General features: G+C 42.1%; 1 protein-coding gene across 6 annotated transcripts in view; it reads right to left on the reverse strand.

Moving 5' to 3' along the window:
* PDE1C (phosphodiesterase 1C) overlaps positions 1-25,854 on the reverse strand; it is a 272,866-nt gene that overhangs the window by 32,296 nt on the left and 214,716 nt on the right. For all 6 annotated transcript variants that reach the window (XR_013978371.1, XR_013978372.1, XR_013978373.1 and 3 more), the window contains 6 exons: positions 22,230-22,330; positions 20,276-20,404; positions 16,811-16,912; positions 16,165-16,285; positions 14,515-14,596; positions 7,141-7,261 (listed from right to left, as the gene is read on the reverse strand). Coding sequence is in view for 2 of the 6 variants with exons in the window: in XM_080975857.1 (XP_080831983.1) it covers positions 7,141-7,261; positions 14,515-14,596; positions 16,165-16,285; positions 16,811-16,912; positions 20,276-20,404; positions 22,230-22,330 (656 nt within the window). In the remaining 4 variants the exon portion in view is untranslated. The remainder of the gene's footprint in view (positions 1-7,140; positions 7,262-14,514; positions 14,597-16,164; positions 16,286-16,810; positions 16,913-20,275; positions 20,405-22,229; positions 22,331-25,854) is intronic.

The following is a 25,854-nucleotide window of genomic DNA, read 5'->3' on the forward strand; positions in this document are numbered from 1 at the left end:
TTCCAAGCAAGAGCCAGGATGGGTCAGACTTGGCAAATGGCCTCATTGGTGATGAATGTCTGAAGTGAAAAACTCAGAAAACCATTTCGACATGAGCAATGGCAATCTGAATTTGCCAAGCCACTTGACGCACCAGGAAGGTCATATAAATCAACCATTTTCCAAATCCAGCAAGTCCAACTATGGCATGTAGCAAACTTGAGGTATCTATTTTTTTTTTAATAAGATATTTATTAAGGTTTTCAAGATATTACAAAAAATAGAAATAAAAAAGAAGAAAAATACAAAATAAAAATGATTAAAAACAACACAATCTTTCCATTACTTATTTTTCATTAGCTTGTTTCCCGGACCTCCTCACGCCTCCCTTTTTTGTATTCCAGTTCAGTTTGTTGGTTCAGCAAATCCTTCCCCTCTTTATTTATCCTAGTCTTTAATCTTAAAATATTGTAACATTAGATTTTTACCTGTTAATAATCAATTTTTCATATTCCCTTATGGTATTTCAGCTAAAAACCACTTAATTTCTATCCAACATCATTCTAACATTCATTAATTTTGCAATATTTCTGTAAGTAGTCTTTAAATTTCTTCCAATCCTCTTCCACCGACTCTTCTCCCTGGTCTCGGATTCTGCCAGTCATTTCCGCCAATTCCATATAGTCAATCACCTTCATCTGCCATTCTTCCAGCGTGGGTAGCTCTTGTGTCTTCCAATACTTTGCGATGAGTATTCTTGCTGCTGTTGTAGCATACATGAAGAAAGTTCTATCCTTCTTTGGCACTGATTGGCCGACTATGCCCAGGAAAAAGGCCTCTGGTTTCTTCAAGAAAGTATATTTAAATACCTTTTTCATTTCATTATAGATCATCTCCCAGAAAGCCTTAATCTTTGGGCACGTCCACCAAAGGTGAAAGAATGTACCTTCGTTTTCTTTACATTTCCAACATTTATTATCGGGCAAATGATAAATTTTTGCAAGCTTGACTGGGGTCATGTACCACCTGTATATCATTTTCATAATATTCTCTCTTAAGGCATTGCATGCCGTAAACTTCATACCTGTGGTCCATAACTGTTCCCAGTCAGCAAACATAATGTTATGTCCAACATCTTGTGCCCATTTGATCATAGCCGATTTAACCGTTTCATCCTGAGTATTCCATTTCAGCAGCAAGTTATACATTCTTGAAAGTATCTTGGTTTTGGGTTCTAACAGTTCTGTTTCCAATTTTGATTTTTCCACCTGGAAGCCAATTTTCTTGTCCAAATTATATGCCTCCATTATCTGATAATAATGAAGCCAGTCTCGCACTTTGTTTTTTAATTTCTCAAAACTCTGCAATTTCAATTTGTCTCCTTCTTGTTCCAAAATTTCCCAATATTTCGGCCATTTGGCCTCCATATTGAGCTTTTTCTGAGCCTTTGCTTCCATCGGTGACAACCACCTTGGGGTTTTATTTTCAAGTAAGTCCTTATATCTTATCCAGACATTTAACAATGCTTTCCTAACAATATGGTTTTTAAATGCTTTATGTGCTTTAACCTTGTCATACCACAAATATGCATGCCACCCAAAAACATTATTGAAACCTTCTAAATCCAAAATGTCTGTGTTCTCAAGAAGCAGCCATTCTTTCAACCAGCAGAATGCTGCTGATTCATAATAAAGTTTAAGGTCTGGCAGGGCAAATCCACCTCTTTCCTTTACATCAGTTAATATTTTAAATTTTATTCTGGGCTTCTTGCCCTGCCAGACAAATCTAGAAATGTCTCTCTGCCACTTCTTGAAACAGTCCATTTTGTCCAAGATTTGCAATGATTGAAACAAAAATAACATACTTGGCAATACATTCATCTTTATAACAGCAATTTGACCTCACAAGGAAAGCTTCAAGTTTGACCATATCTCTAGATCCTTTTTCACTTCTGACCAACATTTCTCATAATTGTCTTTAAATAGGTTTAAGTTCTTAGCGGTCATATTAACCCCCAGGTATTTTACTTTCTTAACCAATGTTAAACCTGTCTCCTTCTGAAACCTCTCTTTCTCAATCGGTGTTTAAATTTTTCTCAAGCACCTTAGTTTTTAACTTGTTCAGCTTAAATCCTGCCACATGACCAAATTCCTGAATCAATTCTAATACTCTTTTAGTACTAGATTCTGGCTCCTGTAACGTCAACACTAAATCATCTGCAAAAGCTTTCAATTTGTACTGTTTGGCTCCGACCTGTATACCTTTGATCAGACGGTCCCTTCTGATCATATTTAGCAGAACCTCCAGGACCGAAATAAAAAGCAATGGGGAAATTGGGCAGCCTTGTCATGTCCCTTTCTCTATCTTAAATTCCTCTGTCACCACATTGTTAACTATTAGTTTAGCCTTTTGTTCTGAATAAATTGCACTTATACTATTTTCAAACCCTTGACCAACCCCCATCCCCTGAAGATTTTTCTTCATGAAACTCCAAGAAATATTATCAAAGGCTTTCTCCGCATCTACAAAAATTAAAACAGCTTTAGTATTAATATTCACTTGCAACATCTCCAAAATGTTGATTATATTCCTCGTGTTGTCAGACAAGTGTCTACCCGGGAGAAAGCCAGCTTGGTCTTTATGTATCTCCTCCACTAATACTTTTTTTAACCTTTTAGCCAAAATATCTGCAAAAATTTTATAATCCACATTAAGCAGCGATATGGGGCGGTAGTTCTTAAGTTGTGTCTTTTCAGATTCATTTTTCGGTATTAGTGTAATATAAGCTTCCTTCCACGACTCTGGCGCTTTTTCCCCCTCCAAAATTTCATTACAAACCTCCTTTAGTGGTTGAATTATCCAATCCTTCAAGGATCTATAATATTTTGAGGTTAAGCCATCTGGCCCTGGAGATTTGCCCAACTGCATGTTCTGGATGGCACCTTCCACCTCCTGTTCTGTTATTTTATAGTTCAACATTAACTTATTTTCTTGAGAGATTTTTTGAAGTCCATTTGTTTTTAAGAATTGGTCTAAATCAAACTCTTTCTGTGGCCCTTGTGTATATAACTGTTTAAAGTACCTCTGGAAGCATTTTCTAATTTCCACTGGATTCTGGATGTTCTTTCCTTCCACTTCCAAGTTGGTAATGGTGTTGAGTTTTTTTCTTTTTTTCATTTGCCAAGCTAACAGTTTTCCACATTTATTGGCCGATTCGAATGTCCTTTGTCTCATCTGTTTAATTTTCCATTCTATTTCCTGATTCATCATCTTCATATATTGAACTTGGTATAACTTTATTTCTCTCAGAATCTCTTGTGACTTTGGTTTCCCTCTCAGTTTCTTCTCACCCTCTTTTATTTTTTCCAAAATTTTATATTTTTTCTCATTTTGAGTTCTATTCTTTATTGCATTCTGTTGAATTAGAAACCCCCTCATAACTGCTTTACTTGCGTCCCAGATTACTCTTTTTTCGATGGTAGTGTTCATATTTATCTCAAAATAGTCTCTCAAGGTTTTTTGGGCCTTCTTGGTAACTTCTTGATCTCTAAACAAGGTGTCATTCATCCTCCATCTGAAGGAACCGGTAGGTGTTAATTTCATCTCCATTTTCACAGCATTATGGTCGGAGCAAGTTTTAGGGCAAATTTCCACTTTTCGAGTCTTAGGTGCCAGTCCTCTAGTTATCCAGATTAGGTCAATTCTTGTCCATGTCATTTTGGCTTCAGAGAAGAAGGTTCCCTCTCTGCCCAAGGGATTCTTTATTCTCCAAATGTCAATCAAGTCCATATTGTCAGTCATCTCAAAAAAGGTTTTTGGTAGTCTGCCATCTTTAGAAACTACCTGTCTCTGCGACTTGTCCATGTTTGTAGATACCACTCCATTCATATCTCCCATCATGATAATGTTGTAATCCATATAGTCTAACAATGTCTCATGCAACTTCTTTAAAAATTCAGATTTCCCCTCATTTGGTGCATATACCCCTACTATCAAAAATTTTTCTCCTTGTGTTTGGATTTCAATTGCCACATATCTTCCTTGGTCATCTTTAAAAATAAATTTCGGTGATAGGCTCTCTTTCGCGTAAATTACTACTCCTCTCTTTTTAACCTTGTCCGATGAAATAAACTCTTGGGCCAATCTTTTATTAATCAATACTTTCCTATGAAGCCTTATCACATGTGTTTCCTGCAAGCAAATCAAGTCTAATTGTTCCTTTTTCAATAAATGAAAGACTTTTTTCCTTTTCTCCGGGGAGTTAAATCCATGAATATTCCAACTTAATAGTTGCAGGGACATGGTGTATTTATTTTGCTTTTTCTCCAACTGCGCCAAGTAATTGTTCTTGTTCTGTCGGTGGTATCACCTTCTCTAACTTGTCCAATCCCAAAGGTAGTGGTACTATGTCTTGTATTCCTGGTTTTAAAGCTCTTGGCTCTGCTTCAGCTTCTTTTTGCAGGTCTTCTCCGTGTTCTTTCAGAAATTTTTCTTTATCTTCCACTGATCTTATTTTAAACCTTTTCCCTTTAAAGGTAAAAGATAGGCCTTGGGGGAATTCCCACCTAAAAATGGTTCTGTTTCCTCTTAATAGGGCCACTAGATCTCTGTAGTTGGACCTGAGGTCCAAAAGATGTTTAGGAATGTCCTTAAATATCTCCACTCTTGATTCGTTTATTTCCAAGGTCTTCTGGAAGTGCAGACTTAATATTCTGTCTCTCTCCTCTCTTGATCGGAGGGTAATCAAACAGTCTCTCACCCTGTTCTTTCTCCCCCCTCTTCCAAGTCTAAAAGCACTTTCTATCTTAAAATCTAACTTGTCTGAGTCTAAGTTCCAAAAGTCTGCGAATTCCTGCATAAGAAAGTCACTCAAACTATCTTTCTCAAGTTCAGGTACAGGCCTGATCCTTAGATTTGTCTGTTTTTCTTTTAATTCAATCATAGACAGCAATGACTTGTGGTCCTCAAGCTGCCTACATATCGGTGGTATCTTTTCCTCTACAGCCAATGCTTTTTCCTTGGCTTCTTCAGCTGTTTTTCGGTTCAAAGTAGATTCCTGCAGCAGTTTCTCAATAGATTCTGTATTTGAGTTCACCTTCTGCCCCAAGTTATTGATGCTTGACGTGTTTTGATCAATTTTAGTTGTCGCTTCAGCAACTTGTTTGCTTAATTTTTCCAAGGATTCAAAAATTTTATCTAGTGCTGAAGCTAAGCCCCCTTCAGATGCCATTCCTTTAGGCGCCACCTGAGCTGGATCTTCCCCTGGTGGGGCAGGGAGGCCGGATGCTGATGGTCTACGCTGCTGCAGTCTAATTTTCCCCGATCTTGTTGTTTTTTCCTGAGTCAAGTCTGCCATAACACTTTATCTAAGGATCAAGGTCAATCCCACGGTTACTTGTTTTGTAGTGGAAAATTCCCCTTGGCCGGTTTGGAGTGGAAAATTCCCTGGCCAGTTGTAGCAATTTCAAAGTTCCTCTAGGGGGACACAGTAACAGTCCAGACTTGTTACAATAAAGTAACTTTTCCAACTTTCAGAAACCCCCCTTTTAACCAAGAAAAGTAACAGTTTCAGATCCGGAGAGACCCTTCAGAGTCAAAGTATCTCTCTTACAGAGTTAGCTGTCAAAAAGTTGCATTATCCTTTAACAGCGCGATTCACAATACTGCAGTTCCATTGTCCCTTGACAGTCCGTTCCCAGGCATTAAGTGATGGTCTTTGTTCCCTTTCTCTCTTCTTTTTTTGCAGGCAAAAGATACTTCCCCTTCTCCCTCCCCTCTCCCGCACCTCAGGGAGGGAGTTCTCTTTTTATTGATGTTAAGATCTGAGTCTTTTTCAGCACGGTTTTCAGGGTCTTAGCTTAGAGAGTCTTTGCTTTGATCTATTTACAGAAAACGGAAGGCGGACTTCCTGTTTACGCCTTCCCGCTTCAGTGCCAAATTAGTCCTTTTTTCCTTAAATTTCCCAATCTTCAAACTTAACCTACTCACGGGTAGTTGTTTATTAGCCGAATTGTCACAGGAAAAAGGTCAGCGCTCTCCGGCAACAGCTGCGCGGCTTCACTCCACGGAAGAAGCAGTTGACTCTCAGCACCGCGCCAGACTCCCCGTTTCACTCCGGAACTCTTTACAGGGTTCCCTCGCAGATTGGGGGGGCGCTAAGGGTGCCCGCCGAGTCCCACAGTCACAGGCTTCACCCGCCTGTGGTTTTCAAGGGGGTCCCCGCTTCGCCGTAGCGGCAAGACCCGATTTCCGCGGAGCTGTTCCCTCAAGACTAGAGGGAATCCGCCATTGCCGATGGCACCGCCTCCGGAAGTCAAACTTGCAGTATCTAAAGGTTGTGTAGAACTTTATCTAGAAGAGTTTATTACTATCTGACCGAAACCTTTATCATGTTAATTTTATTCATCTAATGGTCCTCTAGTGGTCCTATTATATGTGTCAATTTGGAACATTGCCTGGCCACTTTAGAAAACATGGGTTGACCACTGTATGCAACATCTGGAACTGCAGGGAATCTTAATGTATCCCTTAAATGTTATCCATTCCCACCATGATGAAGTTCTCTTCACAAAGTAAAGGGACATAAGCTATATGATCATGTCTTAACGCCTAGATTTACTCCAGTAGGACAATTACTGAATACATTTCATGGTCTATCAAGCATAGCTACATTCTTCCCTCTTTAGCCATTAAGTTAATTGCATATAGATTATTAGCCATATTTACTATAAATAAAAAGGTTCTCCCAAGCTCCATAAGAAGAGAAGCTTTGGGACATGGCATGAACATTCTGCATTCCCTTCTCGTAGTTGAGAAGCTTCTGTGCACATGAAACAGGGCCAGCTCTGCCATTGGACAGAGTGAGGCTGCTGTATCAGGCAACCATTTTTCAGTGTCATGAAGTTGTTAGTTTAATTCAATTTGTTGCTGCTGCATGTTTACGACTATAGCAGGGTGAGATTTTCTGCCTTAGGTACCAGAATAACGTTGGCCTTTGGCACTGTGCACCTTGACTTGATGTCAGGAGGAGGTACCATTTTCTGTTCTGCCTCAGGCGGCAGACATTTTGGGGTGGCCCTGAATGGGGCTCCAGATTCCAGCCATTAAGTTCAAGAGAATTGGGAGCTGAGCTGTCAATGGAAAATTAACATAGATACCGACCTGGAACGCCTAAACCCTGTCATGCCAGAGTGGGAGGCTTCCTCAATGAGAGGTGTTACAATCTTCTCTGTCATGTCAGTCAGCACAGTGAAAGTGGGTTCCACAATGAAATCAATAAAACCTGGAAAAGACGCACAAAGGCAAGAGGATCAGCTACACTGGCGTCAATGTGTTTGTCAATATTCATAATGAAATACCTGCAGGAAATGCGTCAATAGCTCACAGTGTGAATCCTCGCACAGGCATTAACATCTAATTGTAAGATTATTCTTTAAAACGGTGGAAATAATTTGCTGCAGTTCGACACATGGCAGATGGGACTGAGATTGTTTTGTGTGGGCTTTGTGGGAATCTGAGTCAAATTCCAAGTACAGCTGGTTGATGAGTCTGACCCAGCTTGGAGGATGAAATTTATGGAAATACTCTAATAGCAAAGCTAGGAATGCTTCATGGTCGTGAAGTGTGCAAGGAAACGTGGCACGTAGCTTCCCTTGCACTCTATTCATCTAAACTTTGCATTTGACTTACCAGCAAGAGTTATCAGAGGTAATTTCATGTATTTTCTGTAAATCAAACCTGATGTTCAGCTATTAGGTCGTTTTGGATGAATAATATAATAACATAAATTGGCTAGTAAGGAAGGCTTATTATCAAAAGTAAGTATCTTGTGGTATAGGGTGCATATTTCAGAGCAGGAAAATTAGAAACCACTGTTTATGTATTATTCACCATTTGCAAAGCAAATTAAACAAATTGGGTGCTATGTTACAGAAATGTCTAAAGAAACACCATCCTTGTTAAAAAATATGACCGCTAATGTCAAATGTAATTACAATTTCCCATAATCCACTTATTTAATTTAGTTTGCATGGGACACGGAACCCACTTTCCATCAGCTAGGAGTCATTATATCTTAGCTTTTATATCAGGAAATGAAAGTAATCAGAACAACCATTTAGACTGAGCAGTGGTTCCTAAATCATCTTCCATGTATCATCTGTGGTATAAAGCCTACGTTAGCAGTCCCATTCTGCCTCCTTCCTTTCTCCCAGTCCACAAACAACCTCAGAGGGTGTTCTGCAGAAGTAGTCATCATCCAGCAGACATTAAAGTCTGTTCCACACATTATATTTTTTATGTATACAATCATACTTTTAAAAATGTGGCGCTGCAGGTTAAACCACAGAGCTTGAACTTGCCGATCAAAAGGTCGGCGGTTCGAATCCCCACGACGGGGTGAGCTCCCGTTACTCGGTCCCAGATCCTGCCAACCTAGCAGTTCAAAAGCACATCAAACTGCAAGTAGATAAATAGGCACCACTCTGGCGGGAAGGTAAACAGCGTTTCCGTGCGCTGCTCTGGTTCGCCAGAAGCAGCTTGGTCATGCTGGCCACATGACCCGGAAGCTGTACGCCGGCTCCCTCGGCCAATAAAGCGAGATGAGCACCGCAACCCCAGAGTCGGTCACGACTGGACCTAGTAGTCAGGGGTCCCTTTACCTTTACTTGGACGTGTGCAGGGATGGGCTTTGGTCACCTTTCGTAATATGGCGCCCTATGTGAGGCCAAAATTTGGCGCCTCCAAACGGATCCTCTCATTTTGCACCCACCCCTTGGCTCGGAGCCCTGTGCACCTAAATCCGGTGCTGACATGTAAAATGGAAAATGTAAAATGGATCAGCCCAAAGGCCCATTTAGTCCAACATCCAGTTCTCACACTATTGCATTTTTAAAAAGTGAAACCAAGCTGATGGAGGAAATGTCCTGAGTTCAAGTGGGGGAAGGGCAGTGAAGGGGGATTGGAGGGGTGGGGGGCAGGGGTGCCAACTTGACTAAAATATTGGGGGGCAGGTAAGCCCTGCCCCACAAAACCGATCACATGAAGCAGTGCACGCACACCATCTGAATGGCAATGTCCATCAACCTTGGGGGGCCCAGCCCCTTAAAATATTTTATTGGGGGGACAAAGACCCCTCAGCTCCTAGGAGTTGGCTCCTTTGGTGGGGAGATACAGACCAACACAGTGACAGCCTGCAAAAGTGCAATAAGTGATCCACAAATGGCCTGCCTGCTTCCTCTACAAGAGCTCTTGTGTGCAATCTTTTCCCTGTCTCAGTGTCTTACCTTCCAACTGAAGCAGTTCACTAGGTAGGGAGGAGCCACTTAGAGCTTCCTGGGCCTATCACTTATTGAGAGGGAAAGGGCTCAGGCAGCAAGGAGGTTGGTGCGGAGCAAATGCACTGGCGGAGCACATCCAGTGCTCCTGCTGGCGAATTTGCACTGCGCCAGCCTCCCTGCCTTCTCTCCCCTACCCCTCTCTCTCTCCAAGCTAAGCAGCAGTGACCCACCTGTTGGGAAATTCTAGCGGTGGCTCAACTGCATCTGCATTCCTCAAAATGGAAGCAGCAAGGCTCCCATCTCTTCATCCCTGAGTGGGAGGAAAGACACTCGAGTGCAGCCTTTCTCAATCTGTGGGTCCCCAGATGTTGTTGAACTACAACTCCCATCACCCCTAGCTAGCAAGGCCAGAGCTCAGGGATGATGGGAGTTGTAGTCCAACAACATCTGGGGACCCACAGGTTGAGAACCGCTGCGTCTAGTGCATGAACAGGAGGAAGAGGAGGAGGGAGAGGCCACTGCTGTCACCGCCAACCAGAAACGTGAAAGCTTAGAGCACGTGAAACACCGTAAGAGGTTAGTAGTGTGGTTTGGGAATCACCTAAGATAGCCCTTTGTTCCTGATCAACATTTTAAAAAGAATCCAGGGACCAGTTAGTTAATGCACAGCAGGTTCAGATATCTCAGCGTGGCATAAACTCCATGTGATCATCAGTGTTTGCCCAGCACGTTCAGAAAGTGTGGGCTTTCTCCTTGCCAAGCAAAGGGCAAAAATGAAAGGATGTCACTACACTGATCAGTGAAAAAAGGCACTGATGACAACAAGGAGCAAAGTCTCCAATCAAACAAGCCTCCCACAGCCTCAAAGAGAAGAAAAAGCGTTTGCATCTTTTAAGCTTCCTGTTGAGCAATAGAAAATTCTTGGCTTGGTATTCTGCAACAATTTGGTCTGACTGATGAGAGAGCAGACTGGATTTTCAGATATTGGCGCTGGACTCGTAGTGAAATACCGTCCTTAGAAAATAAGCTGGTCTTTAAAAACAGGCCTTGACAGTTAAATTGCTTCATTTCACCCGTGAAAGCATTTGTCTGGATGCAGAGGGTAACTCAGCCCCAAATGTTTGATTGTATGGTATGTCTTGTAAGAAAAATAACACCAACTATGCTTCATCAGAAAATTTCAATCAGTGACATAAGGTGAACAATAACGTTCTTCCATTGACAGCATCTTAAAAAGCAGAGTTGAAAGAATGGCTGCTTCTTGAAAACACTGACATTTTGGATCTAGAAGGTTTTAACAATGTATTTGGATGGCATGCATATCTGTGGTATGATAAGGTCAAAGCACATAAAGCATTTAAAAACCATATTGTCAGGAAAGCATTGTTTAATGTTTGGATAAGATACAAGGACTTACTGGAAAATAAAACCCCAAGGTGGCTATCACCGATGGAAGCCAAAGCTCTGAAAAAGCTCAATATGGAGGTCAAATGGCCGAAATATTGGGAAATTTTGGAACAAGATGGAGATAGACTGAAATTGCAGAGTTTTGAAAAACTAAAAAACAAAGTGCAAGACTGGCTTCATTATTATCAGATAATGGAGGCATACAATTTGGATAAGAAAATTGGCTTCCAGGTGGAAAAATCAAAATTAGAAACAGAATTGTTAGAACCCAAAACTAAGATTTTGTCAAAGATGTATAACTTGCTGTTGAAATGGAATACTCAGGATGAAACGGTGAAATCTGCTATGATTAAATGGGCACAAGATGTTGGATATAACATAATGATGGCTGACTGGGAACAGTTATGGACCACAGGTATGAAGTTTACGGCATGCAATGCCTTAAAAGAGAATATTATGAAAATGATATACAGGTGGTACATGACCCCAGTCAAGCTTGCAAAAATCTACCATTTGCCCGATAATAAATGTTGGAAATGTAAGGAAACTGAAGGTACATTCTTTCACCTTTGGTGGACGTGCCCAAGGATTAAGGCTTTCTGGGAGATGATATATAATGAATTGAAAAAGGTATTTAAATATACCTTCTTGAAGAAACCAGAGGCCTTTCTCCTGGGCATAGTCGGCCAATTGGTGTTAAAGAAGGACAGAACTTTTTTTATGTATGCCACAACAGCAGCAAGAATACTTATTGCAAAGTATTGGAAGACACAAGATCTACCCACTCTGGAAGAATGGCAGATGAAGGTGATGGACTATATGGAATTGGCGGAAATGACTGGCAGAATCCGAGACCAGGGAGAAGAGTCGGTGGAAGAAGATTGGAAGAAATTTAAAGACTATTTACAGAAATATTGCAAAATTAACGAATGTTAGAATGATGTTGGATTGAAGTTAAGTGGTTTCTAGCTGTAATGGTATAAAAGAATATGAAAGAATTGGATTTTTAACAGGTAAAAATTTAATGCTATAATATATTAAGATTAAAGATCAGGATAAAATAAGGAGGGAAAGGAATTGCCGAACTAATAAATTGAACTGGAATACAAAAAAGGGAGGTATGAGGAGGTCCGGGAATCAAGCAAATGAAAGATAAGTGACAAAAAGATGGAATTGTTTTTAATTGTTTTTAATTTTGTATTTTGTATTTTTTCTTTTTCATTATATAATATTGTGAAAACTTTAATAAATATTTATAAAAAATAAAAATAAAAAGCAGAGACATCACCTTGCCAACAAAGGTCCGTATAGTTAAAGCTATGGTTTTCCCAGTAGTGATGTATGGAAGTGAGAGCTGGACCATAAAGAAGGCTGATCGTCGAAGAATTGATGCTTTTGAATTATGGTGCTGGAGGAGACTCTTGAGAGTCCCATGGACTGCAAGAAGATCAAACCGATCCATTCTGAAGGAAATCAGCCCTGAGTGCTCACTGGAAGGACAGATCGTGAAGCTGAGGCTCCAATACTTTGGCCACCTCATGAGAAGAGAAGACTCCTTGGAAAAGACCCTGATGTTGGGAAAGATGGAGGGCACAAGGAGAAGGGGACGACAGAGGACGAGATGGTTGGACAGTGTTCTCGAAGCTACCAGCATGAGTCTGTACAAACTGCGGGAGGCAGTGGAAGACAGGAGTGCCTGGCATGCTCTGGTCCATGGGATTACAAAGAGTCGGACACGACTAAACGACTAAACAACAACAACATTCACTTCTGACTTCAGCTTTGAGGTGGGAAACTTGCATTGGTGGATAGGAAATAGCGAGGGGGGTAGATATGATAGTTCTTGATTCAATCGCAGCCGCTATATAAAGTCATTAGACAATTGCCCACTGAGCAGCAGACTGAGAAATGAATATTTTAAAATGTTAGAGCATGAGATTTACAAAGAGAACGTGATTATTAATGCCGGTTAGACGCAGTAAACTTCCGCAAATTAAATAAAATGTGAATCAGCACAAGCCTGTATAAATCAGCCTTTGGTACCGACTGAGTGCTTGCTTCGTTTGCCATAATTGCCTTTGCTAATGGCATAATTTACCATTAATTCTCCATTGATTTGGGCAATGGATACGAGCCTTTTTACTAAAGGTCAAATGCTGCCAAGAAAACAAGGCCAAGGGGTAAGGTAATCTCCTTCGTGGTCTTGTGACAAGTCATTCCAGCCAATTCTACATACAGTGGTGCCCCTCAAGAGAAATGCCTCGCAAGACGAAAAACTCGCTAGACGAAAGAGTTTTCCGTTTTTTGAGTCGTTCCACAAGACGAATTTCCCTATGGGCTTGCTTCGCAAGACGAAACGTCTTGCGAGTTCTTGCGAGTTTGTTTCCTTTTTCTTAAAGCCGCTAAGCCGTTAATAGCCGCTAAGCCGCTAATAGCCGTGCTTCGCAAGACGAAAAAACCGCAAAACGAAGAGACTCGCGGAACGGATTAATTTCGTCTTGCGAGGCACCACTGTATTACCTTCTCTGGCTGATAGCAGCTCTCTAAGGTCTCGGGACATGAGACCCTTTTAGCCACAGGTTCCAGGGATATAACTGGGTCTTTATTGATACAAAGCACAAAAATTCTACTGAACTATAGCCAGATCTGAAATATGACCTGGCTTCCATCAAAATTCCTTGAATGCTTCACCCAAGCAAGAACATACATACAGTGGTACCTTGTTTCTCAAACACCTTGGTACTCAAACTCCTTGGTTCTCAAATGCGAAAATCCAGAAGTAAATGTTCTGGTTCTCGAATGTTTTTTGGAAGCCCAACGTCCGATGAGGTTGTCAGCTATTGTTTCTGGGGCACCTGCACCAATCAGAAGCTGTGCCTTGGTTTTTGAACATTTCAGAAGTTAAACAGACTTCCAGAATGGATTAAGTTTGGCGCTTTTGGTTTTGCTATTTATTTTGCATTTTGTTTCTGGGGATTTTTAGGTTAATTTGTTTTTGTGACTGTGTGGAACCCAGTTCAGCTACTGACTGATTGTGTAACTGTGGAAATGGATAAAAGCCCCCCATCCAAACAATGACTATCATCAGTGCAGGTAAGAAAGAAAAAAAAAGAATTTTAATTTTTATCATCTACAATACTGTCTTATTTATTTTATACTACAGTACATTGTTTATTGGGACGCGGGTGGCACTGTGGGTTAAACCACAGAGCCTAGGACTTGCTGATCAGAAGGTCGGCGGTTCGAATCCCCGTGACGGGGTGAGCTCCCATTGCTCGGTCCCTGCTCCTGCCAACCTAGTAGTTCGAAAGCAAGTCAAAGTGCAAGTAGGTACCGCTCTGGCGGGAAGGTAAACGGCGTTTCCGTGTGCTGCTCTGGTTCGCTAGAAGCGGCTTAGTCATGCTGGCCACATGACCAGGAAGCTGTACGCTGGCTCTGTTGGCCAATAAAGCGAGATGAGCGCCGCAACCCCAGAGTCGGTTACGACTGGATCTAATGGTCGGGGTCTCTTTACCTTTACATAGTTTATTGCTTTCATTTTATGGATCAATGGTCTCGCTGGATAGTAAAATTCTTATTAAATTGCTGTTTTAGGGGTTGTTTTTAAAAGCCTGGAATGGATTAATTCATTTTGCATTACTTTCTATGGGAAAGTGCACCTTGGTTTTGGAACGCTTTGGTTTTGGAATGGACTTCTGAAACGGATTAAGTTTGAGAACCAAGGTACCACTGTACTGTGCATTAGGCAATTCCCCTTTTCTCCCTTCTTACTATCCCTTTTGCAGTGTCTTTGTGGCCACTTTCTCCTTCCTCCTCACTTGGGAAATGTAGTCTTTCTGGATGTACTTACCTACTTGAGACTGAGGAACCATGGTGGATTTACGGTCGCACAAAGGGGAAAAAGGAAGCCCTAGCTCTGCTTCTTTGTCACCCTGAAGAATAAAGAGAAAGAACAAAAAGAAGATTAGCACAAACCAGGAACGTAAAGGGCATAAGTCATGTTCTTGTTCACTTTGCAGCCATTTGCATGGGACTTGAACAGAAAAAACTCCCGGCGCACTGTGATCTTAGCCAATATATTGACACTGGGTGCAAAAAGAGAGGTACATGTTGTCTGCAAGACTGCCTATAATTTCATCCGCTCATGTAGATTGCAGCCTAGAAGCAGAGATATATTCAGTGAGACTTTGGCTCTTTTTAAAAAAATAAGGGGCAGCAGATTTCTCCCTCTCTCCTTATTCCAATGTCCTGTCGAATGGTGCTTTAGAAACAGTCTTGTGTTTCCAAAACAGATTGCCATAAAGCCTGAGGACGTGGAGGACTGAGGACTGTGTATCTGAAGAAGTGTGCATGCACACGAAAGCTTATACCAAGAACTAACTTAGTTGGTCTTTAAGGTGCTACAGGAAGGAATTTTTTTATTATGAGGACGTGGAGGGAGAGAGGCAAAGTTGCCAACTGACTTGTGGGAGGGAGGCAGAAACCCTAGCCTTGGTCCACACAAATACTCATCACAATATTACACATGAAACATGACTAATCAATGGTACAATGATCATACTCTGGCCTTCTATGAACTACTGGAATGTTCTAAAGGATATTTAGCTGCAACAGGGCTTTCTGTGAAGAAATGAACACACTCTGGCCTGGTTCAGACATAACAACAATAGAATGCTTCTATTAGGACAAACTAGTATGAGTGAAGGAGCTATATACTCTCCCCTTTGCACATGCAGGGAGGAGATTTATGCCTTCGGGACAAGCTTGGGAGTAAAACAAAATGGGAAACTGTGATGTAGAACAAGCCAGGAACAAAAGCTTTAAATCTCCTCCCTTCAAGGGGAGGGGGAGAATGTGAGCCCACAGCTCAAGCTGGCTCACACCAGCTTACAGCAACAAATCATACCCTGTTGTCACATCTGAACTGGGCATAGGATCTGCTATGTTATTAGGATTTTCATTGTTGTATTTACTGATCATCCGATGTAAACACACAGATACCTGTGTTGAATTCCGCTGGGAAAGGATGGAGAGAAACTCTTCCCTCGACATCTTTCTAAAGGACAGTAGACATCCCCCCGCACAGGGGAGCCAACTTGGGCAGCTCACATGTGCTCCCCAGTCAGGTTTCGAGTTCTCACAAGGCCTTGAGACCATGGAACCTGACTTCCGGTGGCGAGGCTTCAGAGATGCTTTCCAAGGCCTTGTGAGACTTCAGAAGTTGCGTTGGGGGCCTGCAGTGTGGGTGCTCAGGCACCCAGAGTCCCCTATAGTTGGCGCCCCTCCCCCCACAGCAATATTTCATGCAATTGTGATGTCAACAAAGGCAGTAATAAGATGCTACCTATGTATGTCCTACATAGCCACCCTGAGCCTGGCCTTGGCTGGGGAGGGCGGGGTATAAATAAAATTTATTATTATTATTATATGTAAATATTAAGTGGAGTGCTACCCAAATAACATGGAAAGAAAGAAAAGCAGCTTAATTTTTGCAAGTTACCTGTCTGAAAAACTCCTCTAGCAGGGACATGGTCCAGCGATGATGGAGGTCCCATGCCTTGGCAGGATGACTGATGTCAGCTGTATGCAACATCAGCGATAAGGCTTTCGGTTTGTCAATTCTGCAAATGCAAACAGTGGTATAAATTAATCGCCGTGCCGTAAGACTGGAAACCAATTGTGAAACAAGGAAATGAGGCTATTAAAACCTTTGACAGGCAGAGACAACCCATTTTAGTTTTGCCTGCATCCTTGTCCCTGTTGAGTCCTACAAGGGCAAGACTAAGAATAAGGAGGAGGCTGATAGGCAGTGGTTTCAAGTAAGACTCTGGCAGGCGGAGCTGGCATTAGTGGCGCAGTGCGCCTCTTGCCCTAAAGGACCAGCCACCACTGTTTTTAGTGCTTCTTCTCCACAACAAAGGGATGGATTTCTTTTATCCATGCTCTGTTTTAATCCTTGCCAATCTGGAACGAAGTGTGTCTGTGCGCATGTGTGAATTCACTCGCTGTGAAAAGAAATAGGCATGGACATGAAAGGATGCTGTCTTCCCCCTCAGAGAGATGCTTTTGAAGCTTGTTTAATGAAGTGGCAAAGTACCAGCTGGAACACAGCCCTCCCCTCCGCACAGTGTCACAAGGTGACTCACCCTTCTGGCTGCTGCAACGCATTCTTCATGGCTTTGATTTGCTGGAAGTGACAGGACATATCTGTGGCCAACACCATCTCAATCACCAGAGTCCTAAATTCTCTTTTCGGTAGATATCCAGTTAAGAAGAGGTGGAGAAGAAGAGGGAGGGGGGGAGGGAGGGAGAACCATGTAAGAAACACTTCTTTTGTTTCTCTATCTACAAATTATTTATCACATTCTCGCTGTACACTCCGATGTGCGTCACTGAGTACTTCACATTATCTTTTTTTCCTGGGACTTAAGGGCAGAGAGGAATATCTGCTGCAGATACCAGACCTGAAGTGAGCAAGTTAGTCAGATGATGTAGCCGCTCTTGCTAGGAGATAACCTTGACATCAGGGCACTCTGTTTTCTTAGAAACACAAAGCTCCTGAATCACCAGGCCCTGTTTATATACGATGCTGAGCAGGCTAAAATTACACAAGGCCTAAATTTGGGAATGAAAGAAGGGCTTCATCTAATAGGTCCAGATTAAAAAAATGAGCCTAAATTGTAGATTGGACTTGAGGACTTTATACAATTTCATTTCCCTGTTATCTATACTGGGCACCCAGGGTGTGTGGGATGTTAAGAGAGGGGTGGTTTCTTGGGGGGGCACATCACGCTCCTTCTGTGCTAGTTTACTTACCTTTTCTCCCCCCCCCCCCTGCACTTAGCTTGCACCTGTGACTCCTAGAATCTGTCCAATAAACACACAAAACGTACTGTGCTTTTGAATAAATAATGTACACTATTTTTTGTATCAATTTGCAGATTTCAACAGAAGTCTCATAAAGGTCAACGAAAAAAGCAGAAGTATAAGTATTTATTCCACCTGTCTGTTCAAATAGTCCAATAATCCACATGAAGGGCTGTTACAGTTCCACAGAATCCTTTCACAGAGTCTCAGACAAGGATTTCTGGAATATTAGCCTTAATATTAGCCGGAATAGATACTTATACATGTATCTATCTTATGCATGAACTGACTAGAGAATGAACTGATCCACTGGGTCTTCTGCTTTTTTTGTTGAACTTTATGAGACTTCTGTTGAAATCTACAAACTGATACAATGAATAGTATATCTTATTTATTCAAAAGTACATCCGGTTACGTTTGGTGTGTTTACATAGTACGTTCCACGTAACCATAGGTTTGTTGTTGTAGTTTTGTGAATGTCCCAGAATCTGTCAGCATGTGACAGTGGCCACACCCAAGAAATGGCTTTGATTGGCCAGCTAAATCAGGTGAGGGTAGCCGATGGGTCTCAAACCCTCATTGGCTTAGGGACTTCCCCTGCATGCAAATATAAGCTCTGGCAGATTGAGTGGATGAGACCAGACGTGGGTCCAACGTCAAGAAGGTAGTTTATGCACATGCTCTGGAAGGAAGGTTGGGGCATCAACCAGGGAAGGTAGCCCATCTAGAACTGTGATCCTAAACCTCCGCTGCCTTGCTGGATATCTTTGGGAGAAGAAAAGGCCAAGGAGTGAATCCTACACAAATCCAGAGTGGAGTCCCTAAGACAGTTAGATGGCGCCTTGTATGCCTTCTTCCAGCATCGTTTGCAGCCAAGCCGGTGCCAAACATATTGCTCTGCTTTCCTTTGGTCCACTTCAGTAAAGCCAAGAGCAGCCCAGGATCCCCAAATACATTGCCCAGGCTTGTGTCCTATGGAAGTCACGTCGGTGCTACTAACACAGAGGTTTGACTTCACTCCTGGAGGCACACTCCATTGCGTCTTGAGGCAGACGGATGCCAACAAAACAATATTGGGCACCCCACATCTTGCCAGATATTGTGAGGTATGTGGAGCCAGTCTTTTTCTTACCCTTTTCTGGGGAAAAGGGGTCCAAGTTGCAAGTTTACGGTAACTGATGCTAAGGCACTGTAAAGGTAAAGGTAAAGGGACCCCTGACCATTAGAAGAAGAAGAAAGAGAGTTTGGATTTGATATCCTGCTTTATCACTACCCGAAGGAGTCTCAAAGCGGCTAACATTCTCCTTTCCCTTCCTCCCCCACCACAAACACTCTGTGAGGTGAGTGGGGCAGAGAGACTTCAAAGAAGTGTGACTAGCCCAAGGTCACCCAGCAGCTGCATGGGTGGGGAGCAGGGAAGTGAACCCGGTTCACCAGATTACGAGTCCACCGCTCTTAACCACTACACCACACTGGCTCTCACATTAGGTCCAGTCGTGACCGACTCTGGGGTTGCGGCACTCATCTCGCTTTATTGGCCGAGGGAGCCGGCGTACAGCTTCCGGGTCATGTGGCCAGCATGACTAAGCCACTTCTGGAGAACCAGAGCAGCGCACGGAAATGCCTTTTACCTTCCCGCCGGAGTGGTACCTATTTATCTACTTGCACTTTGACGTGCTTTCGAACTGCTAGGTTGGCAGGAGCAGGGACCGAACAATGGGAGCTCACCCCATCGCGGGGATTCGAACCGCCGAACTTCTGACCGGCAAGTCCTAGGCTCTGTGATTTAACCCACAGTGCCACCCATGTCCCTGTACTTCCATGTTAATTGAATGCTAGTTGCTACATATGCAATGTTGCCCACCAGCAAATGATCTACAGCCCCAGCTTACAATGTTTGTTGACTTGTTAATGCTGTAGCCCAATTCACACCTAAAGCCAAATATGTGTGGAACAGATATTTTAGACTGCCTGGTGTCATGTTTTAGGTCGTTAAGGCCACAGTTCAATATTTTTGAACTCTCAGAAAGGGACAGGGTTTGCTTGGATTTGAGAAGAGCTTCCTGGATGAAGCAAAAGGCCCGTTTAGTCCAACATCCAGTACTCACAGTGGCCAGCCTTCAAGTGGAACCTGAGCACAAAAGCAGTCTTCTAAACAAAACCTTCTTGTTGTGTTGCTGCATGAGACTGCATTCAGAAAATGATGCTCTTGATTCCAGCATAGACAGAAGATTTTTCTATGGTTCTTCTGTAGTATATCGAGGAGCTGAAGAATTTTCAGTTTGGAATTGTTGCTTCAACAATGGCCACTGAAGACACCAGTCAAAACGTATTTGATATTGGTGAGAGTCTTTGAAATATGTCTCAATGAACTTTTGGGAATCAACACATTGTGTGAATCCAAGGTTTTGACAAGGATTGGTATGCATTTTTTACTGGAACTCAGATTCTACTTCTTTGTCTTGTACCATTCCTGGAGTGGAACAGCTTCACTTGTCAGCACTCTGCAGAGCTCATGACAGCACCAAAGGAAAATGTAAATGTTATGTCTTTTAACGTGATTTATGCTACAACTTTGACATATTGCTTCGGTACAAATTGAGGACCACTTCTCTTCTCATCATTTGCTATCAAACTTTCTTCTCTGCTGTTCATCCATGAACCAAGTTTCCCACTGAGTACACTTGAGGGGTACATTTGGAGCAATCAGGCTGACAGCCATCAAGGTCAGCAGGGATCCTTACCTCCAATCATCCTTTGAGAGGTTAGACAGGATATTCATCTCCTCGTCATCTTGCAGAAGGCGGAACGCCGCGCTGAGGTGATGATTTTCTAACACAGACCGATCATTGTAAAGAATGGCTGTATCTGACCTATAAAACAAAGGTTCCATAACTATAAACATAGGTTGGAATTTTTATTCTTCTTCCAATGAAGGGAATATATTTGCTTCACATTTCAGTATCAATTCATTGGCTCCAATCGTGTTATACCGGTGTGGAACAAATGAAAAACTGAGCTGAAGAACCCGTTCAGCTCAATTCTCATTTTTTCCAAAGTGAATGTACAAAGTGATACAAAAGGGACATCTGTTCATGACATTCAGAGATGGGGAGTGGTTTGTCTTGTTCCAGAAGCAGCAGAGCTCATTTTACTGTTGGCTGCCATTTTATTTACCCAGAATGCCTTAATAGTGTCATTTTGGGACATTTTAGGAAAATATGATGGCTGCCACTGGGGAGGCTGCCATTTTTTAAAAAATGATAGCTATCACCTTTCTCTAGAATATTCAGCTGGAAGATTCAGTGCCTAGGGAATTATGGCTAAATAAAATAGCTGTTGCCAGAAATGACTGAACAAATGAGTGCTTCCATCAATGCCACTGCAAACAGCACAAAAGAAAATGGGGGAACCCTAGAAATATGGCAGAGAGAAGTAGAACAGAACAGTGCAGGCTGTCAGGAAAAATACATATCTTTATAGGGAGTTTTGAGACGATATGATTTGTTGTGGTTAATGTCTTCCACTGAAAATAATTAAAAGTCTTTCTAGAATTATTTCTTCACAGTAGTATAATCCAGTAATTAGTAAAGAGCCTATTTGTTCACAAACTCATCAGAAATTCAAAGCCTCTTCCTTTTTAGTATGATATTAATTAACCTTTTCACTCCATAGTAAGTAGTATTTTTATTAATGATAAAGATCACTTCTGACTTAAACCAAGGATATTTAATTGTTTAAGTCCTACTTAAACAGCAATTGAAAGGTAAGCGTGGTAATACTAATAAGGCTGAAATCATGAGACTGTTATTCAACTCTTAATCAGTTCTCATCACTTAAACTGAAATATTGAAAATCTTGCGCTAAAGTTATGGAGGATTATTTTTCTTCATTATTAGCTCCAAAGTGATTAGCTCCATCAATCTGAACTTCTTTTTATTCCTTCTGATTTAAAGACTGGAACCTTGCATTGAAACACACATACACACAGCATTCCATAATATGAATGAACTATGAGCTTTGATTCACAACAAAATGCTACATTAATACCACAGAGATCCCAAATAATCAACCTTATCCATTTCTCATTTAGTCATAGTTCAGTTCAAAACTTCCCCATTGGATTTTTTTCCTAAGTAATTTATTAAAGTCACATGCAGGCACAAATACCTTATTCTTTCCATCCATCTGTTAATATTTGCAGCTGCCATCAAAACCAGAGGTTCCATGTTATGCTCCTCCAGTGCTTTGAAAGTTTATTTTAAAAAAGGAACTAGTTCTAGTTCATCTTGTCCTTGTTGTTGTACCACTACACTATGAATTTAAATACCTGACAGTAAGAGATCAAAATTTACCTAAGCCGAAAGAGACCCAACATTTGAAATGTTTAAAATCAACTAGAAAATTGATTATAACCATTTGTGAAGAGCAACACTCACTCAACTTTGGGGGGAAAATAGCCTCAGGATTTGGGAACAAAATGTGCCAGATTTAGGATTTGTAATCTGAATTTTTTCAACAAGAAGTATTAAATCAACATACTAGTATTTGCAGACTCTAGTTCAATCAGCCCCCACACCCCCAAAGCAGTTTCATATGGATATTATATGGACGCTTTATTTTCATTTACTGATTTTTCTTACTGTTTCTTCCTTCACAACTTTTTGTGCCTTTGTCGATGATTCTGAATGGACTCACCGTGTCTGAATATGAAAGTTGTTTGTGGTTCCGGTGTGCTCATAGTCGTGGATGGCAGCAGCAAAGATCATAGCGAAGATTTCCAGCTCTGTCAACCAGTGCTAAGAAAAAAGAAAAAGATTTAACATCAGTCAGACCACATGGCACCCTTTCCAAACTTTGACAAATGTTTTGTTTTGTAAGCCATGTTCTACCTGTTAGCCAAGAACGCTACACTCTGGTGCACTTTTCACTGCAGACCTTCCAAGATCTAAGGCAGTTGGCTTTGCAACTTTGCTACTAGAAATTCTTTAAAATGAATTATACCTGGGGCTTTCATTGTGCAAATCATGCACTCTACCAATGAACTACAGCAGCTACTTATGCATTGTCAAAAAAAGAAGACTAGAGATTTTTTATGGTAATTTAGAAATGCAATACATCTCACCATAGTGGGGATGGCTTTGCTCAGGTGACCTATGGACCTGCTCATTCTGCTATCTGGGTGCTAACTGCTGATCTACAGCTTCCAGGCTCCCTGCTCTCTCTTCTTAAAGTAAAGGTAAAGGGACCCCTAAGTAGTGATGTGTGGAAGTGAGAGCTGGACCATAAGGAAGGCTGATCGCCGAAGAATTGATGCTTTTGAATTATGGTGCTGGAGGAGACTCTTGAGAGTCCCATGGACTGCAAGAAGATCAAACCTATCCATTCTTAAGGAAATCAGCCCTGCGTGCTCACTGGAAGGACAGATCCTGAAGCTGAGGCTCTAATACTTTGGCCACCTCATGAGAAGAGAAGACTCCCTGGAAAAGACCCTGATGTTGGGAAAGATGGAGGGCACAAAGAGAAGGGGACAGCAGAGGACGAGATGGTGGGATAGTGTTCTCGAAGCTACCAGCATGAGTTTGACCAAACTGCAGGAGGCAGTGGAAGACAGAAGTGCCTGGCGTGCTCTGGTCCATGGGGTCACGAAGAGTTGGACACAACTAAACGACTAATCAACAACAACAATAGGTCCAGTCGTGGACGACTCTGGGGTTGCGGCGCTCATCTCGCTTTACTGGCCAAGGGAACCGGCATACAGCTTCCGGGTCATGTGGCCAGCATGACTAAGCCACTTCATGGCGAATCAGAGCAGTGAATGGAAACACCATTTATCTTCCCGCCAGAGCGGTACCTATTTATCTACTTGCACTTTGACGTGCTTTCGAACTGCTAGGTTGTCAGGAGCAGGGACCGAGCAACAGGAGCTCACCCCGTTGCGGGGATTCGAACCGCCGACCTTCTGATCGGCAAGTCCTAGGCTCTGTGGTTTAACCCACAGCGCCAACCGCATCCCAGCTCTATCTTCTTATCAGTCTTTAAATCAGATGTGGACCGGCTGCTTTTCAAACTGAAGACACTTTCAGCTGTCACTGAGCAGCCCTTCAAATAGAGAACTGCCCTATATAAAGTAGGACCCTGGCCATGAAAGCACACCTTTCTGATCCACAGTGAAATACAAAATGTACTTCATTTAAAAAAAAAATCTTTATTGGTTTTTCAATTAGATGACAGCCATCCTTTTCATACACATCAATATTCACAACAAACAATTTGACGCAATAAACATTCCGGCGTTTAACATGTATGCATAAACAAAAAAGAAAATAAATATTATGTTACTTATTTTGTTGTTACTTTGTTTGCACCAGACTTCCTTCCACCTCGTACTTGGGTCCATGCAATTCTATGTTATATGCCTTTCCAATTGTATCTAATATTCTATTTACCATCTTTTCCACTGTTTCTACTATTTATCTTTGAAAGAGTCATTCTAGCCCAGTCAAAAATTAAAAAAAATAAAATAAAAACATTTTTTGGCAGCTGTATAGAAAAGAAATACAAAATGTATTTCAGGTTAGGTCATTCACCATTACTAAATTCCTCATAGAGGAACAGTTTATAATCTTTTTTAAAACAAAAACCTGGGACTGTGAAACATAATTCTCGCTGGCATAGAGGACAGGTTTTGCTTTTTTTAGAAGAGAAAATTATCTGTAGTTTTTACTAGATGGCGAGGAGAATAAAGAAATTGTCAAACAAAAGGATGGAGGGGGGGTGAGGAAATAAAGAATTACAATTTTCCGCAGATTGAGCTACTAAGCAAGGCATTTTGAATCGAAACAAAGGATTTACTATTTGTGTAGGGAAGGGGATGACTAAGAGAAGTTTCCACATCGCAAACTGAATTATTGTGTTGAAAATAGCAAAGAGATATATGGCAAAAAGAAGAAGAAGCAATAATTTCATTTCCCATTTGTCCCTATGACTATGTGCATAACGATGATGATCTGCGCAGGTTGCACAGAGAATCCCAAGTTACATAGCTTCACGGGAGGGGGGGTTATTTTTATTTTTAAGCCTTATTAATGCCTTTTATCAGTATCATGCATAATCCAGTTAAACTGGATAACTAGCCTTTAATCTGGTCCATTATCTGGCCTTTCCTTGCAACCACAGCACCAACAAAAAGATCCAGAAAGATAACAATGGTTTCTCAAACTCATCACAATACACATATTCTGCAGCATTTGAGAGAAGAATCTCTATGTGCACTAAGGTCTGCTACTAAGGGCCAATCCAGATTTGCCAATGTCTTTTTAAAAGCTTTGAAGAAGTTTGGGGAGAAGGGAGGCCTGAACTGCAATAGATTCCCAATCAAAGTCAACCCACTGGTGCTGAAAATAGCCTCGCTGCAGGAAAAGGAGAAGCACAATATTTCAATCAGGAAAAGAGCAAGTTATGAAGCCCCTTTTCCAGTATCACTGACCTGAGAATCCTCTCCAGCCCATACACAACAGATGTTGTGAGAGATATCCAGAGATTTCTCACATCACAATGTCTCCCATCACATGCAGGTTGGGCCTTGGATTCCATCAAACAGGAATCATTTTGAGGTTTGCTTTTGTTTGGTCAGTGGCGTAGCATGGGTTGTCAGCACCCGGGGCAAGGCAAGTAATTTGCGCCCCCTAACCCGTGGATTTTAGCACTCGAGGTAGGGGCAGAGAGCTGCGAGTGCGAGCGCCCCCCCAGATATTGCGCCCGGTGCGTCCGGCCCCCCCTGCACCCCCCACGCTACGCCACTGTGTTTGGTAAATCGTGTCCTCCATCATGGAGAGCCATGTGTTGAAGTGAGATCACCCAAACTGCCTCCTGGTTGCTGGGGCAGGACCGTTTGGATGGCCACAGCACCCCATTGGTCACCCCTCGTTTGCTGGGGTAAAAAATTTGCCTGTTTGGGCTCTGATTGGCAACCGCGGGGCTATTTATGCTGCTGCACGTCGTGTTAGCTTCCTCTTTTCGTGTCGTGCAGCGGATCTCCCGCCTTCCCTCCCTATATTTAGGGCTGTGTTTTCTGACCTTGCTATGCCTGTCTAGGGGTCGTTTGCTTTGGAGCGGGGGCCCGGTAGGAATTTTGCCACTTGCCTGATTGGCGGCTGCCATTTGGTTTTTGCCAACGCGTAGCAAAGCGTGTTCTCTTTCACAGAGAGCACGTGTTGTGGTGGGGTCTGACAGGCTACCCCTCTGTTGCTGGGCGGGTTAGTATGGAAGACCATCCACAGTGATTAGGTGGTTGGGTTACTGGGCAAATTTTGGTGTTGCC

Source organism: Podarcis pityusensis, assembly GCF_964106645.2.
Source record: "Podarcis pityusensis genome assembly, chromosome: 12".
In the NCBI taxonomy this organism is placed as follows: Eukaryota; Metazoa; Chordata; class Lepidosauria; order Squamata; family Lacertidae; genus Podarcis; species Podarcis pityusensis.